Below are 18,629 nucleotides of genomic sequence, written 5' to 3'. Positions count from 1 at the left end.
CAAGGGAAGTAGTACCTGTTAAAAGGATGAAAACACAACTGTCAATAGCCCGAGTTAAGTTGACCTGAAAACTTGTAAAAGAGAAACAAATGGGCGTCACACGTCTAATGTAATGATCTTTAAACCAACTTGTGATACGAAAATGCTTATCTATCTCCTACATGTTGCCATTGCTTCAAAAGCATGTCCCATGTCTTCAGAGAATCTAAGGTATAAGTATAAAGATGTCTAGGCAATATCTTCATATAGAAGTTAGTTTATGTAAGATATACAAAAGATACAAAGCAACTTGAAGCTAAGATTACAGTGAATCTGGTGTAGTGTATTCTGTTGAGCTGTGACACGCTAGCTGATCCACAACTATGTGACTGGCTGATCACCGCCACTCACAGTGGTTGATCCTAGACATGACTAGCTAATCATCGGCCCCAACAGAAGGTGACTGACTCATCCTTGGTCATGTGACTCACCAGCTGGTCCCCGGACTTTTGAGACTGACTGATCCCTAAACTGTAACAATCTTAATCTAGGTCCTGTGATCGGCTGAATCTTGCCCGCCTGACTGGCTAATCGTCAGCCCTATAATTAGCTGATCACTGGCTCTGTGAGAAGATGATCGCTAGTTATACTGGCAAATCCTTGGCCCTGTAAGATGCTAATCCTCGGGCCAGGGAGTGGCTAATCCTCGGGCCAGGGAGTGGCTGATCTTCGGGCCAGGGAGTGGCTAATCCTTGATCCTGTGACTGGCTGACCCTTTGGCTTAGCTGATCATCTGCCCTGAGACAAGCTCACTGATGCGGTGACCTGCGACACTGGTTGATCGCCGGTCCCGTAACAGACTGGCTGCTCTTTAACCCTGTGATACCTCAGCTGTTCCCGGGCTCAGTCAAGAGAGTGACATATCCTGGGCCCTATGACAAGACGTTGATCCTTGATAGTGTGTTAGATTGACGTATCCTCGACCATGTAACGTGGGGATGAATCCTTGACCTTGAAACAGAATGACGGATCCCAGGCTCCGTGACTGATGGTGTCTGCGAGAGACGAGCTGGTCCTTAACTCTACGAGCGACTGACCCATCTTCGATCCTAGTTCAGACTGTTTGGTCCTTGATCCCTCAACATACTGACTGATCTGATCCACATCCCCGGGACGAAGTGAGTGATCCTCGGTCCCGTGACTGCGTGAATGATCCGTGGGGCCGATGACTGGGTAATCCGTGGGCCGGTGACTGGCTAATCCAAGCCCTTTAACTTCTAATCCTCAGCAGTGTCACAGTACAACTAAGTGCAGATGTATTAAAAAAAAATAGTAAGGATATTTTTCCGACCAGACATTATAATTTGAACCAAATAAACGAAAATTTGTCATTAAATTGTATTTATTTCCTGTGTTACCATGTCTGCTCAGGGGATCACGGCAGATGCTGGTTGTTTAGGTGGCTGTCAGCTACCAGGGTCATCAAGGCCGTCATGGTCAAGTTACAATTACTAACCAAGAGAAAAAACCTTAACACTTTCTTCTGGAGATAATTCTAAGACTAGATATAGTCTCACTATATATATATATATATATATATATATATATATATATATATATATATATATATATATATATATATATATATATATATATTCAAAGCTAGTTGATGCAGAATCGCTGGTGAAAATTGATTGCTTTCGTACGATAAGTGTTTGTGATGACTAGCGAACTACCGGTAGGGGTTGTGTCGAAACTTGTGTCGACACCTGATTCGTTGTTTCCGAAGCTACGTAATCGCAGTGAGCCAGCAGCAGCAGCAGAAGTACCTAACGTTTAGTCCCACACACCAAGTGAGCCAGGTAAGCCAGGGGTGCGGCAGTACCTATACGAGAACCTGTCGTCAAAGTACATCGTCAGGAAGTGAACAAGTGATATCAGCCGCCACAAGATGTGTTTAAGGTTATTGTTCTCAGTCTTCTGTCGGTGGAGGAGCTAAAGGCTAGGCATGACGAACTCGGCTCCAAAGCCATCAGCTCCTATGTGACTGTATGGATGGATATTAGATAGTGGAAAAGTTAACGTTAGGGAATTTCAAATAAACCTAATTTGTTCATAAGATTACACTGTTGTTGTTAAGATTAATCTAGTTTATATTGTTTTTCTTTTAACATGAGAATAAAACTGACACATTTTTATGATATTTATGAAACGTACAGCAATGTGGCTAAATCACATTGCGCGGGAAAAGTGCAGGTCGGGCTTGGTCGTGTTGAGGAAGGCAGTCACGTCAGACACAACGACCAGTAAGTAGTTACCTTGGTGACGACAGCGGCCGTGCAAGGTGTCAGGAGTATGCCTACGACTGGTGATATTCCTCCTGCTGTGTCTACAAGAAACTAGGATTTTAGATGTAAGTATTGTAGATATCGTAAGCATTATCTTGCTCTGTTTTGCATTTTGTTTTTGAATGATTGTTATAGATCACCTTCTCGTTTGGACGTTTCATCTCGAAGTGAGTATCCAACTCCAATGATATACAACCTTAACTTAGCCAGTTCCGAGGATGTGTGTTTTCTAAACGATTTCGTGATGACTTGGCTGTGTGGATAGGGCAGTTGTCGCGCATAAAGACGATTCTTTCAGGAAAATGTAGAGCAAAGATGGGTTCGCACACAGGAAAGGTTCGCACACAGAAAAGCATTAATTCAAGCATTTCCTGAATCTGGTCTGCTGTCAACTGTATCTGCTAACTCTCCAACCTCCTGCACGTAGATCCAGCCCCACATATAGCTGGTAGCTTGGCTGTTCTTTCTCACAGCGAGTTCAGCTCGGTGTCCAGTGGTGAGCTTCACGGGTTGAGTGAACGCAACCATGGAGCAGCAGTGTTGTTCAGTGTTAGGACGGGACTTCACGTTATATGCTTCCACTTGAGTGGAAGTGAGTTAATATTATCATTCATGTTTACCTTAGATTTGTTCACACGACGGAACATTTTCTTACTCACAGTGATTTAACAAACGTAAGATTGTCTTAATGTGTCCATATGGATGATCACATGTTAGAGGTAAAGCCTCAAACAGCACTTTCCTTGTTCAAGGCCCCAGTGATTTTCTACTTATGGTACAAATGTTTAGCTGTAAACTAGTACTTATGTGTACTTATATTGCCAGAATAATGAGCACAGTCGTTTCCAGAAAGTGTACTAAGTCTAATTAGGCGCTGTGACTTGTTACCTGCCGGGAATGATTCGTATTGTTGTGATCTCGTTCAGAATCGGATGAAGGCCTCGATGACGTGGTGCCTTATTCGTGAATTCATAAGACTGTATAAAACATTAGATGAGCTAGACGCTGCAACAACACCGCAAGGGAGTTATGGATCATTGCGTGACGTGGTTCTGAGCGGTCGATGCTACAGGTCATCTGAACCTCTCATGTCAGGAGGGAGGATTCGGTGTCAGTACCAGCTCAACAACAGCGTCCTTGTTCCTGAATCTGTGGTCTCACACAGGCATCCCAGGTATGTCCACGCCCCTGGCACCTATGGCGTCGGGAGTGTTCTTGGTCATACAAGCACCCCAGTTGTCTCCATGCCTCTAGTTGATCAAGAACCGGACGCAGCAGGAGGCTGGGATACGGAAAGACACTGGGAAGATAGTGTGGCGTTCGCTAGACCAGCGTAGACGGTGTGAATGTGTTTAAAGAGAACGAAATTATTGGCCATCATTGATAGGAATACATCTGTCTTATTGACAACATGCGTCAATAATGTACTTGCTTGGTCGTACTGTAATGGATGAGTTGATAATTCCTGTAGGTCCTTGATTACATACGTCATTATCATCTACCTTTCAGTCCACGTCTTACCTTGGCCAGTTCTCCTTCATCCCTCGGGTCAGGATCGTCCCCACATCCCCTTCTTGTGAAGGTGGACTCCCCTCAGGGATCCAGGGTGGACCAGTCCCACTGGTGTTACGCGCCTCACGCCCACCCACCATGCTGATAACCGACTGCAGGGCCAGCCGCCAGCTCAAGGAGATTATTAATAAGACTTGAAGTCCTTCTTGTTGCATGTAACATGGTCAGTGACACAGGTTGCTAAAGGCTTCTTTTCTGGTGTAGAGATTAGCGTTCATTGACCGTGACGCATTCCGGGGGCGCCCAGGGTCGAGAACATAAGTTCGAATCCTGCTTACGGCAGTTGGTACACAATCAACCCAGGTGTTCATCCACCCCTAGTGGTTGGTCGATAAAATGGGTACCTGCCTCAGGCTAGGATATATATATATATATATATATAGCGTTGATGGGATGGCCTTGATTGGGGCCTCAGCTGCCCATGCCGCCTCGGCTAACATAAAAAAACTCCCACTCCTGACGACAATGTTTAAGAAGCGATGTGTATTATACAAACAACTCTTTAGAATCAAATGCTTTGGGGAAATGAGGCTGAAGTAAGATTAAGACACCTCATACAGTGGTGACGTGGTCAGTCAGCCGATCAGTCTTCGATAAGGTTCTTGCTTAAGTTTCATTGTGATTAATTGAACGGGAGAGAGGCCCTCCAAGGTAGTGAGTGACCTATCCTGTAGTAAGTGACCTATCCTGTAGTGAGTGACCATTCTTGGAACCATAGTTCCTCCCCAGTCTGTGCATGCCATCACCTCTCACTTATCACTTTTACCTCAAACTAATGACACTGTACAAAGATGCGGGGGAAGAAGCTAGGAATCGAAAATTATAAAAATCAATGAGTTGTACTAAATGAACACCAAAAATTCATGGATCATTTCCAAACATAGAACATCTAAATCGTGAGTGGCTGAAAGAATTCGAACTTCGCAACTTGAATAACAGATGATAATCTACGCATGACAACGAATGCAAGGGACTGAGAACAATTTAGTAGACCTAAAAGTCTATCATCAAGGAACTGTGTGTGTGTGTGTAGCAGAACGTAACACGACAAACAAGCAACACAAACATGCCAAGTGAAGATACGATTTACGTGCAGCTGTTAGTGAAGTACAGCTTTGACTGTTGTGAAGTGCGTGTGTGGCGGCAGGGAGAAACTGATGTGGGATGTGGACCCATGATGACATGAAGACGTTGATGAGGATTGCTGGGCCAGAATGTTTTGATATAGTTATATTGGCGTGTGCAAATACCCTGTGAGTAACGCCGGGGCTGGCGCATCTACAGACGCACTGACCAATATGTTTATAACGCAATGAAGATAGAAAATTGAATTGCCGAGACATCTGCATTCTATGTGGACAACAGTTTCCAAAAACATATGAAAATATCGTAGGAACAAAATGTAAGCACTAGAGACAGAACGACAAGAGCGATAATAAATGACTGTAATATCCATTTTCTCTGAGGCACAAGAGCAGTGTTACCAGTAAGAAACGTACTTGGACTCAGGCCGTTGCAGACGGATGAACATCGTGTAACGCCTCGATGAGTGTGTGTGTGTGTGTATAAAGCCAGGAAGGAGGAGAAATGGAGGAAGGTCCAGGCTGGAGGACGGTAGGAAGGGGAACAAACACTTCATCCGTAAACGGAGTTTTACTGTCCTTCCCCAAATTCAAACTGGTATACTGCCCTTTCGCAGCCCTTTTGAGCATGACGGTGCGATCCTTGAGCACGACGGAGCGGCCCTGGGCTCGTTGGCCAGGCCTTTGTTCTGACGCTTGCAACAATGTGTATCATGCGTTCTGCCGTACTATGGATGACATCGTAATTGGGTGATCATACTTTTCTTTTGCTTTCACACTTAACCGTGTCTATCTCTGTGTGACGCGCACATGGCTACACATACTGATATCCTCGTGTGTGTGTGTGTGTGTGTGTGTGTGTGTGTCCTCCCGGACACATGTTTTTCTATGAGTGTGCGTGTTCTTTTGTGTGAATGTAATTGTCTTTGTTTATGTGCATGTTTGTGTTTATTTTCCTTATTTAACGGATATTTAAGGATTCTTGCGTATCATCACACTGGATGGAGCTCCATTGCTTAACACTAGAGAAAAAGATATTCTCTTGTAGAAGATGATTAATTATAATCATTTTTCGTCAGATGACGAGTGTTGCCATGTGTCACACTTGGCGCGGTGGCCTCAAGAAAAATGTATTTCGCTGGCAGACTTCATACAAACTTTGTGTCTACATCGCCCACGCTGGCAACAGTCTCAGTTTGCAAATATAAACAGAGCAATGGGCGCGATTACTGTTTAAGTAAGAGACTTCATCGCGATCATTAGTCGTGTTTGTTAACAAATAAGACGCTGAATCAGGGAGGAGTGACTTGCCTCACCAAACAAGAATCGTCTTCAGTTGATGGATGTAAGGAGAGAGCTCTTCGAGATGCTATGTAGCCCTGGGCCACGCTGCTGGGCTCTCGATCATGTCTTAGTGTAAAGCCTTTATTGGTAATTGATGTGGTTAGCTTGGTTATGACAGAGTTATGGCTGTGTAAGGATTGATTTCTTCACCTCTCGTGTGCATGACCAGCCCGATAACTTACTCATGACGGTACGATCCTTGAAGACTACATTACGACCCTTAAGTTTGACGAGTTTGACGATCGTTGGGTATAAATGGCCTGGTCCTTGACCTGAGCCATACCGCTAGGCCATCGTACTCGAGGATTAACCATCTTACCCAAGGGCGGTTACGTCGTGTTCAAGGGTGGTTACGTCGTGTTCAGAATGGTAACGCTGTGTTCAGGGTCGTCTCGTCGTGCGCCATCCTGCTCAGTAGACTGGGGATTCAGTTTTGGAGCTGCAGTGGTAATGAATCACATCCAACCAAGCGAATTAGTGTAAAAGTCTTTGCACCCGGTGACGCGTCGTGGTCATGTGCCATATGGCATGCAAGGAGTGGAGCTGGCTGGGGGAGGCTTCCGATGCTCTCATCATTAGGGTGGGGTCGCTATCAACGATGAACACGCACTGGGGTTGGTGTCAGAAACGGCCAACACTGTAAGGTTGTTGTCAATGATAGAGTACACTTTGGGGTTAGTGTCACAGATGGTCAACACTGTGTGGGGTTGTTTTCACTGACGGACTACAGTGTGGGGTTGCTATGACTGATAGACTGAGAGTGGGGCGGTGTTGGCCTCTCGTGACAGCCAATACCGTGCATGTTGCAGCTGTGCTGCTGTGTGTATAAAGAAGGCCACAGAGACGCGCTGCGGATCGACTCACTCACGACGTCAAGTGGTTCCACAGACTGCAAACGTTATCTGATACGACCAGTTAAAGAATATAAACCTCAGCGAGAGGGAATTTTTGCGTGAATCCTGGAGCATCCTTGTTGCCCTTTACACCAGACGACCGTTGACTAGTGGTGGGGCTGCCTTACTGGTCAGACTGGCTGGTTAGTCATAACAAATATATATATATATATATATATATATATATATATATATATATATATATATATATATCTGTGTAGGTATGTATATTTGCGTGTGTGGACGTGTGTATGTACATGTGTATGGGGGGGGGGGGGGGTTGGGCCATTTCTTTCGTCTGTTTCCTTGCGCTACCTCGCAAACGCGGGAGACAGCGACAAAGTATAAAATATATATATATATATATATATATATATATATATATATATATATATATATATATATATATATATATATATAAAACACCGCTAGTGTGACAGATCCACCAATGACAGAGTCCACCAACATCCTGTAGACATGAGCTTATCTCTCAGACATTCGTCCCAGTTGGAAATGATTCGGTGCTCCTGACGAGTATATCATTTTATCTTTTTGTCTTTAGCCTCTCTCTCTCTCTCTCTCTCTCTCTCTCTCTCTCTCTCTCTCTCTCTCTCTCTCTCTCTCTCTCTCTCTCGTATTACTGTGCTGAAACTTTGTATCAGGTCGTGTGGAGCCACGTGTTCCCTGGGTGACCTTGGCCGAGAGATGATGTCACTGTCGAGGTCACTCACTTGTTTACACGCGCGCCGCGCATACCTCGGCTGCTTTGTAGCTGTGGAGGATGTCAGGGGGACAGCTTTTAGGGATGCATGACTGTGTCTTCCCTGAGGATCTGGGACGAGACAGTTCTGTAGGTAGATATGAACCAGGGGTTGTCTGTCATACCGCCATGCATGACGTAAGATTTCCTTCGTCTCTTTGATGATATACCAGTAAGTTCTCCAGAAAATATAGTGGATGTCGTGACCTAACATCTTTTACCGTACACATTAAGATGACCAATATTTACACACACACACACACACACACACACACACACACACACACACACACACACACACACACACACTCGCACACACACGCACATATATATATATATATATATTCCTGTGTGTGTGTGTGTGTGTGTGTGTGTGTGTATTTTTCTTTCATACTTGACCACCGTTTCCCGCGTTATCGAGGTAGCTGTAAAACACGAAGAAACGCTCTGTATATATATATATATATATATATATATATATATATATATATATATATATATATATATATATATATATATATATATATAACGTACCTTCAGTCTGGGGAACTGTCGCACTGTGGACGTAAAGGACGAGGCGCGCCAGATGCTAGTGCGATAACCCAGGAGGCGCGTCTGGCCTGACCACTGATGCTGGCGGGTAACGTGGCCTCAGTAGGGACACGTCCTCGCTGCCAGACGGACGTCCCTTCCCCAACTCCGCCTCTTGCTACGTGTGTGACCCCCTGGCTCCTTCCTGCTGGGTGCCGTCCCCCTCAGAGCAGGAGGGACCACATCGCGCCTGACGGTGGGGTTCAGTAGGGCTTTGGTGTTGGTGGAGGCGGCGTACCACACGTCCGCCGCGTATATCTATGGTCGCTACTGAGCAAAGTAGTGCCCCCCGCGATACGTCGATTATATGTATATATATATATATATATATATATATATATATATATATATATATATATATATATATATATATATATATACTTTTTTTCAGAAGAGCTTGATTTTGACGAAGAAAATATTATGCTTTAAACTTAGGCAGAAATCATTGTGTCGAACATTTTTTGCTGAGGAAATAACATATTGCCAGATAAAGAGGACTTCCGTTAGCAAACCGATAAATGACTTTCGCGACGCATGTTCTCTCGAGTGTCACCAGCCCTGTTGTCCAGACCGCTGGTCAGATGCACGTGCAACTGCTACTGCGGATAACAGTGAATACGGTGTGCAAGGCTGGCTGTGAAGAGGCGACAGTACGACTGTGCGACAATGCTTGCCTCTGCTGCTGTTGCTGTCGCCACATCAAGGACTTGACTTTTATTGCTACAGACACTGAATGTTGTTGCGGTGGAGGTGCCTTGTTATGTTGGAGAGGAGTGAAGGTTGTAGGGGTGTGGAAACTGGTTATGAAAATGAATCCCGTTGACCGATTGGTGAGATAATGGTCGATACATTGTGGTGTGTAGTGTATGACTGGTGAGGAGAGGTACTGGAGAGGTTGTGTATGCTCAGTTGCCCCGCACTTTCCTCATATAAACACACAAACAGCATCACTAAACTTTGACCTATGATCCTGCCTGATGGACGTGACCAGATTCCTGAGCGCTGGGCAGTGTTTATATATATATATATATATATATATATATATATATATATATATATATATATATATATATATACTCGAGTACTTATGTGTTATATTTTACAGTAGCTCCTAGAGATCCCATAAGTTAATGTTGGTACTTCAGAAACGGCAGTGTTTTAAACAACAACACGTTGCAGCTCAGCGCCGTTGTGAAGCCAACAACTGCCGGTTTTCATGATCTTATAAATTATATTTAGTTCACTTCATTCATTCACGACAGACGAGCTAGCAGCCTCAAATTATGATGAAGGTACCTCAAGGGCACGATGCAAGGGTACCTGGCCTGGTAATAAAAGCCAGAAAAAGGCCACCTTTCAGGTTTTAGACTTACCACAGACATTTACCCAAATTCATATATATATACACACACAACGGACTACAACTGTAAGAGATTACACTGCGAGTGAAGAGATACCTTTGGCGAGGCAGTGTAACTGGGAGTACAGCCTCGCCAAAGAACGGCTCACTCCAAAGGAATCTTGATTCCCCTCTTCCTGGAGGCAGCGAAGCCTTGAGCTGCAGGATCCTTAAGAAAAGACGTCCTGGTTTGCACCAGAACGCTCTCATAGAAATTAGTCCTGGGGTAGTCATGAATAGATAAATGTTTACATGTGTGTGTGTGTGTGTGTGTGTGTGTGTGTGTGTGTGTGTGATTACTAGTTGTATTACGTATTTGTGTGTCGTGGGAAGAGAGAGTTTTACATTGGTCCTCCGTCTCTTAACTTTGTTTTCATATACCGTGGCTTCACCCCAGTGTGCGAACACACACACACACCAGCCTAAGCCAAGTATCCAATTATTGGGGATGGTGAACATCTGGAATTGTCTATGAGCCCACTGTCACACCCAGGATTCGAACTAGTACGGACCTGACCCAGGGCGGACTAGTGTAAGTGTGTGTGTGTGTGTGTGTGTGTGTGTGTGTGTGTTTGTGTGTGTGTAAACAAACATCCCTGATCTGACAGCAGTGAGTCAGTAGCAGCGATGACTGGGAGGTGGACGCGGCCAACACTGCTGATTCTGGTGTTGCTACCGCAGCCGTGGGTGGAGGCAACAAGCGATCCTCACAGCCTCTCTCCGCAGGACCATTGGAGAGGTTCAACCTTCCCCAGAGATACCGGGGATGTCGCTGGCACTATGCAACCCTCCACATTATGTGGTGGGGACTACTTTGTAGTGATGATGGATGCCTCGTAAACCTGACTCGTCCACATTATCTTTTCAAGTTTTTCATCTTGTTTGTTGATCTTATCTCGTATGAAGTAGTTCTGCAGCTACAGCTTCAGGAACCTGTGTCATCATCGGGTGCGATTTACTGCATTTAAAAAAAAGAAGAAATATATGAGAATTCTTTTATCTAATTTTGTCTTTGATGCAGGGTGAGCGAAGATGCATGGTACTCATTTGATATGATTTTACCTCTATTTGGACAAAAATATATATGACATGAAGGACAGCAGCAGATAATCGAGTAGAATGAGTCAACATTAAGGGTAGACAGTGTTGTGTGTCCCCTCTGGCAACCCTGGTGCCGGCTGACCACCGCATACCGTGTTGAGTGCTACACGTTACACCCCTGGTGCCGGCTGACCCACCCCTCAATACCTCGCGTCAAGTGCCTCTGCCTCAGGATCCACCTCAGGTGTGGCTATGGAGGCCACCTTAGTGAGACTCATTAGATGATATGTGGAGGATAGACTGTTGTGGAAGTGACGGTCAACGCTTCAAGGTGATCCTCTGCCGCACCCACCTACTCGCTCGCTTCACCACCCAGCCGCCACCCGCCTCGCCACCCATCCGCCCACCTTCTGCATCGAGCCTGACGGGCCGCCCACGGCCACGCGTACCGTAACTCTCAGCTCCTGCACTCCTTCTCGCCCATCACTGGTCGAGCCACCCACCTTGCCGCCCATCCATCCACCACTGAGAGGGGCGTGTTGCGACCCGTAACAGTTCCTTGAGGACGATCTTGGGAGAGGTGTAGGATATCATGGCTTGGTTGACGCGGTACACTGTGATCCTAACGTGCATGGTAAGTTTCCACTGTCATAGTCTTAGTTATGGTTCTTATATATGCATCTTATACGGTTATATAAGTCTTGTATGTCCAGCATGTTACTAGTCTCGACCTACTAGCAACAAGTCGCCTTCGCTGAGACCGTACCATCGTCAGTAGACAGAAAGGAGTACAGGTTCGTCCAGGACTTATTTGCTCCAAACGAGTCCATCATTTCCCCTCAAAGCTATAGCATAAAGAAATCCTGGAGACTATGTAATGGTGGTAGTAATATCGTCACATGTGTATCCCAACATTTCGAAGGTATAAATCCCAAACTTGAGGAATCTTACAAATACCTGTAAGTTAAAATCTCAAGCCAACATCTAGTATAGTGAGTACGTATCAATGGCATGTACATTAACAGGACAATATTGGCATTATGTTTCATCCGAGTGTTATCTGCTTACTGTCTTTGGCGGCGTACGCGGCAAGCTCAGGGTGGATGAGAGACAGAGTGAGAGAGAGATTTCGTGCAATGTCGTTCTACTAATCTTACGCACACTGAGATTTGTTATTGTTATTTGATCAGTCAGGTCTGTGCTTGGCACGGGTTCATCGCTACATGACGGCTGCTAGAGAGAGAGAGAGAGAGAGAGAGAGAGAGAGAGAGAGAGAGAGAGAGAGAGAGAGAGAGAGAGAGAGAGAGAATCTGAGTTCACAATCTAGTAAACATGAAACAAACAAGATGGGTAATGCGACCCCCTTGCGTCACGCCCCCGTCCAGGCGCCCTGTGTACCATAGAAGACCGTGAAACTTCGCGTCGCACGTTACCAAATATCCCAGAGAGGTGAAGCCAGTCGTGGTTGAGCCTAAATCCCTCACGGACGCAACGATGTGTATGAATCTGTTTTTCTTTCATTTCGTGTTTCTCTGTCTCATTCTCTTGCCTCTCTCTCTCCTTTGTCCCCTTCAGTCCCTCCCTTACCCTTGGCTGGGAGACCCACAACCCTGGTACTATCAACAGACTGTAGCATAAACAAACGGATGTGACTTCAGCTCTCGACCCTGACATCACGTAAGTTTGAGGGATTAACTGGACATCGAGGGGGTGGGTACGTAGTGTCGTACTCATACTGATGGTTTTCAAGTGTCACCTGGCTGAAACAGCAAGTGTGATGTTACTAAGACTGCTTGAAAACACGTGGAATCGAATAAGCCTTTAAATGAAAACAAGTCCCTTTACCCAGGACCACAGAGGAACTATTTCCTCCTGCGAAGGTAATACACTAACGTGCTAGGCTTTGGATGGCCTGTGGTCATGCTACTGTAGAATTTTCTTTGACAAAAAACTCTGTTAGGAAGATCTACAATGATTCCCCAAACATACAGAACATCTCCACTATGTGACTGTCATCCTGGCTGTTAGTGATAGACTATGCAAGTTGTCCTCCTCTCATGTTCGTATAATCAGCTGCACAAAGTCTGCTCCTCAGTACTTACCTCAGGGTCCGCCAGCGGTCCAGATGATTATAGTTTAATCCCCGCACAAATCCTCTTCAGCATGCAGCGGTGGGAGTCTTTAAGTGAGGAGTGTCAGGGAAGCGTGAGTGCACCGAGATGCGATTTCTGTAAATGGGTTCCCAGAGGTATGAGGAGGGTCGTAACTCATGATGGAGTAGTGGACGATCCTACTACGACACACAAACCGGGACACTTGGTAGGGAGAGGGGGAACAACAACAAACACACAACGTTAGTTTTTACGGGATATAGTAACATATACAGTGGGAGAGACCAACAAGCACAATGTGGGCGTACTAACAAACACAATGGGGTCCGTCGACGAGGACATTGGACGCACCAACAACCACACTAGGTGAGACGACACACACTCTGGGTAGGGGTCACAAGAAATGGGCGTTTCTTAAGGGTCACACACTTAGGGTCATAGTATCAGAGTATGTGGGTGGCGAGGGGTCGACCAGGCAAGGGGAACACATGGCAACCAGTGCAGCTCATGTTACTGTGTCCTGTCCTCACTGTAACTCCTAGAGAGAGAGAGAGAGAGAGAGAGAGAGAGAGAGAGAGAGAGAGAGAGAGAGAGAGAGAGAGAGAGAGAGAGAGAGAGAGAGAGAGAGTGATTGAGATTTAGCATAATGTTCCACATCAGACACACACAGCTACAGGGTCTCAAAGATAAGTCCAGAAGAGGGAGGAATGTACGAACGCACCGCCCGTGCCCAGCCCTAGGGGGCGGCGTGCTGCAACGCTTGGACCAACTGTCACGGTGATAAGGTCATCAACAGACGTGGCTCAACACGTGGCTGTGCTCGCCCTCTTGATCTACACCAGAACTAACATAAGTAATGTTCCGTCCGTGTGTCTCTGGTGCGCGTTAGGATCATCTGTGATTTTGTGTTACGGGAGAGAGTTTTACACTAGTGTTGCTCCATCTGTCAACCTCGTTTATATGTACGTGTGTTTACTCCTGTATATCTACACACACACACACACACACACACACACAAGCCTAAGCAATATACCCATCTATCAACCAGGCCTATGGGGAGGATGAACACCTAGGTTAGGTGTAAACAATCTGCTTCGGTCAGGATTCGAACCCATGCGTATTGAGTCGTGATCAGTAATGCTAACCACTACACCATGTGTGTGTGTGTGTATGTGTGTGTGTGTGTGTGTGTGTGTGTCATGAAGCTGTGGCTGTATTGACTGTGAATGGCGACCCTTGAGTATAGTGAACAACAATGTGATGACTACGGTTGTGGTGACCTCAGTCCATTGATCCTTGAGCTGAAGGTGCTGAGAATAGAGACCTGGAAGTATGATGACCCTGAGCACAGAGACCCTGATTGTGGTGAACTTTAGTGTGGCAGCAGTGTGGTGGAACGTAGGTATGGTGATCCTGAAGGTGGTGAATAAACGTGTTGTTTGTGACGTGAAATCCGAGCTGGACCTTCGTGTTTATAACCTTCTTACCGTATAATTACCAATTTGTGACAATGACACTGTAGTGGACGTGGAGTGTACGAGGTGTACACTGTGGTGGACGTAATGTGTACGAGGTGCACACTGTGGTGGACATGGTGTATACGAGGTGTACAATGTGGTGGACGTGGTGTATACGAGGTGTACACTGTGGTGGACGTGGTGTATATGAAGTGTACACTGTGGTGGACGTGGTGTATATGAGGTGTACACTGTGGTGGACGTGGTGTATATGAGGTGTACACTGTGGTGGACGTGGTGTATATGAGGTGTACACTGTGGACGTGGTGTATATGAGGTGTACACTGTGGTGGACGTGGTGTGTACGAGGTGTACACTGTGGTGGACGTGGTGTATATGAGGTGTACACTGTGGTGGACGTGGTGTATACGAGGTGTACACTGTGGTGGACGTGGTGTGTACGAGGTGCGCACAGCGGCCATAGCAGTGTCATGTGATGCCGTCAGGGTACATTCTATCACCCTCGCCCATGCTAATAAACATAATTATAGCGGGTACCGCGCAGCCTGCATGCCTGCCTGCACCTCTTGCCTGCCTCGCCTTTGTCACGAGACGTGTCAGGCTTTTGCTCCGTCGCACTTTTCTTTTTTTTGTCTCGTAGTACGTACTGTGTGGCAACCTCTTTTGTGCGCTTGTTGTGGTATACATCAAATGAGCTAACAAGCTTGGCTCTTTTTTTGTAGCTTCTTAGTCAATCTAAATAATTTTCTGGCTTTTTAGTCAATCTAAGCAATTTTCTGGCCTCTTTTGCTCGGCAAAATTTATGGTTTGAGTCAATTTAAGCAATTTCATGGCTTCTTAGTCAGTTTCAGCGATGTCAGCAGCGTGATGCCTTCTACATGTGCTTAGCTGATGAGAATAATTACCTCAGTCGAAGTTTGATCCAAAGTATTGTGCACGCTGGGGGAGGAGTGAGAGGCGGTCCATTATGCCAGTGCAGATCATTGCATGACTGGTGTTGGACCTGATGGCCAGCAGCAGCAGCTAAGGCTCATTAAGCTCACTGAGTTTGCTACGCTCATGTGTTTAACGTGATAATGTCTGACAGCAGGTTAAAGGTGATTGACTCCAGATTCCATACCCACACTTCAGACGTTCAGTGGAGAAAAACTGGTGTTGGGGTAACGGAGCAGAACATTCGAATACACTCGTATGAGTGGCTTTATACCGCGTGGACCTCGAACTCGCTGAGCAGATCACTCGATGATGAGTGTAGGTCCTCTTCCTTCGTCAGGTATTTCCCCTATGCCTTGTTTACCGGGTGATGAACTGGATAAAGGAAGTGGAACGTCTGAACATTTGACTGAGTTCAAGTCATGGTCCACCAGAAGTTCTGCTACATACATTATAGTGCATCAGAAGCCTAGGAACATTCACGTTATGGCACACCAGACTGTCAACTACAACAGCTACAGTTGGTGATACGTCAGATCAGTTTATGTTTGGTCATCAATAACTGCATCTAATCTGTAAATGTAGCAGACTACTATTATGAGGAAACTAACCTCCTTGCCCACAAATTATCTTTTTACGATTAAGTCAAAAATCTCGATGTGGTTATACGTGACTCCAAGACTGAAAAATCTTATACTTTCATTTTCCAAACATTTTCCTCTCGAGCTGAAAGTTTAATTGTTACATGAAGTTGAATTTTTTCTTGGTCTACACACGCGTGAGGAATGTCTTGTGTGTTTAATGACAGAAAAAAAGGCTTTTTCCCAGTAAAAAGGACACCGTTTCCCTTGACCCATCTGAAACAAGAGCTTAGGAGAACAAATCTATATATTCTGCCATAAACATACTTGTAGCCTCCTTGTAGAGTTTTTGCCTCCTGACATCATACCTTATCGATCGTTTTTTTTTTTATATAGATCATACGAAATGAAGATGACATGAATCATCATGTCTAAAGGCACAATTTGCCCACTCGCAGTTGTCTTCATCTTCAGTATCGCCTCAGAGCATCACAAAATGACAAATAAATTCATTTTTCCTATTGAGTTACAAACGTAAATCCTTCATGAATCATGAATTCTGGGTTGCCAATTAGTGTGGCGTCTGGCCAGAGTCTGGGATGTGAGGGCCGCTGATTGGCCAACGTCCAGACACAATGAGCGCCTATGTCGGCACTTTCAGTGGCCTCTCATCACGTCGACCTTAATCACCATCTCGCGTTTCGTCGGCCACTTTTACCAAACTGTACAATTGCTTCATCTTAGCTTGGAGACTGAGGACTGTCCTAATACGTACGTACACAGACCGATCTCATCGCAGGGGATGAAGTGAATCTGCAACCGAATGAAAAACAAGATCCTTAGTCTGAAGCAATTCTAGTGTCATGTTACCAACGAAACGTAAGGCAGTGAGGAGGTTAGTAACAAAGCCTCGGTCTGCACTCAGGTTGTTGCTGTTAAACGTCCTGAAGCAGTGAATGAAAGCGTTCATGGTTGTAGGTATATGACAGTAGATAATAGGAGCTGTATCGTACAAGTTTCTTATCTATTCTGTGTCTTTGCTTTAGCAGCTAGAGCAAGGGTATGGTCCGACACTGTAGTAGGCTGATGTTTGATGTCAAGATAAGATGATACAGTTACATGTTTAGTCTACGTGCCATATGGCGACAACATGTCAGTCACCACCACCACGACAGGTCGGCCATCACCAACACACATCACCCACTACCACACGTTAACAACAAGCAACAAACGTTAACCAAATCCAAGTCTTTCGACCACTTATCCACCCCGCCACGCACACACACACACACACACACACACACACACACACACACACACACACACACACACCATATCAGCAACCACCACCGCTGCCTCAAATCAGCCACCAGCATCCTACCTCCATAATTAATGAATTGACTTCTCCCTTTTCCCTAACAACTGTGGCGGTGTCTGCTGGGTTCTAAATGGATCCAAGTTTTTCCTCTATTTTTTTAACGATTTTCTTTAGAAGATAACCAGATACACTCATACGTTGACGACTTAACGCTGCATTCCTCCACTTTCAAATTCGCGAATATTTTGGTTTCTGTCGTCAAGCACTGCCTGCGTGGGTGCTTCCTCCTTTACCTAGACCGTGTAGTTCTCGGCAAGCCACTGCATCATGATTGACCTGCACAGTTAGCACGTGTGACAGGCTGACAATACAGTCAGCACGTATGACACACAATATGATTAAAGCATGGGCTATTAGACCGTCACTATTGTCAACATATGTGACAGTGACGATTGTCATACGCCAGTGAGAGATCCCTGCAACATCAACAGTGTGGGAAGGGATGCTACCTTGAGAGTCGAGCCGCCCTGGACCACAGTGGATGTACCCATCTGTACCCACCAGGTGCTGTCAGTGGTCGCTTTGTGCTCTGGATGCTCTCTCTAGATATGGGCCAAAAGTGGCATTAAGAGGTGCTTTTTAAGGGGGATCCAAAACTTCTTTCCGCCTGAAGTACTATGAGGCAGTAACTCGTCAATCTTTGAAAATGTAGCTCGTTGATTTCAGGAAGGGAGAGGTCAAGGTGTTGCAGATATGTCTTTGGAATATATAACAAAGACTATTGATATACCAGCAAGATAAACACTGCCGACATTACGAGGTATATGTCACAGCTACTATTTCTCCCCTGCTTCATGTAGTTGTTCTCCGACGACCCATAAATTTGCGTCACCGTTTCACATCTCTGTACGAGCCGCACTCTGGTATGTTTAGGGAATGTCGTCCATATTTCCCAAGCCGTCTGTCTTCACGCCCTGCTGCAGAATCCCACACTATGCTGAATAACATAAGGGTGTGAGGTGCTGACGAGGTGTGAGCGTCCATCTCACAGGCAGCAGAGGGATTGAGTGTGTTGCCCTACGCTACAGATGTTGTTGTACACCCAATTCTGTTCTTACGTGGCTCAGGCTGTCTTCATACATTAACGGTAACTGCGACAAGAATGATGTTGACTCGAGTAACCATAAGAAAGGTGACAT

General features: G+C 45.5%; 1 protein-coding gene across 8 annotated transcripts in view; it reads left to right on the top strand.

Annotated features, from left to right (window-relative positions):
• The first annotated feature begins 1,813 nt into the window (after positions 1–1,813).
• Positions 1,814–18,629, top strand: part of LOC139765893 (uncharacterized) — a 54,920-nt gene continuing 38,104 nt past the window's right edge. For 4 of the 8 annotated variants that reach the window (XM_071693822.1, XM_071693821.1, XM_071693823.1 and 1 more), the window contains exons 1-2: positions 8,636–8,765; positions 10,990–11,643. Coding sequence is in view for 5 of the 8 variants with exons in the window: in XM_071693823.1 (XP_071549924.1) it covers positions 11,602–11,643 (42 nt within the window). In the remaining 3 variants the exon portion in view is untranslated. Of the gene's footprint in view, positions 1,942–2,198; positions 2,393–8,635; positions 8,766–8,809; positions 8,849–10,989; positions 11,644–18,629 lie in introns of those variants that run through there. The other 4 variants (XM_071693819.1, XM_071693818.1, XM_071693820.1 and 1 more) reach the window with 2 other exon arrangements.

Source organism: Panulirus ornatus, chromosome 56 (assembly GCF_036320965.1).
Source record: "Panulirus ornatus isolate Po-2019 chromosome 56, ASM3632096v1, whole genome shotgun sequence".
Classification (NCBI taxonomy): domain Eukaryota; kingdom Metazoa; phylum Arthropoda; class Malacostraca; order Decapoda; family Palinuridae; genus Panulirus; species Panulirus ornatus.
Note: the sequence above shows the minus strand (reverse complement) of the source record. Positions and strands in the feature narration are given on the sequence as shown.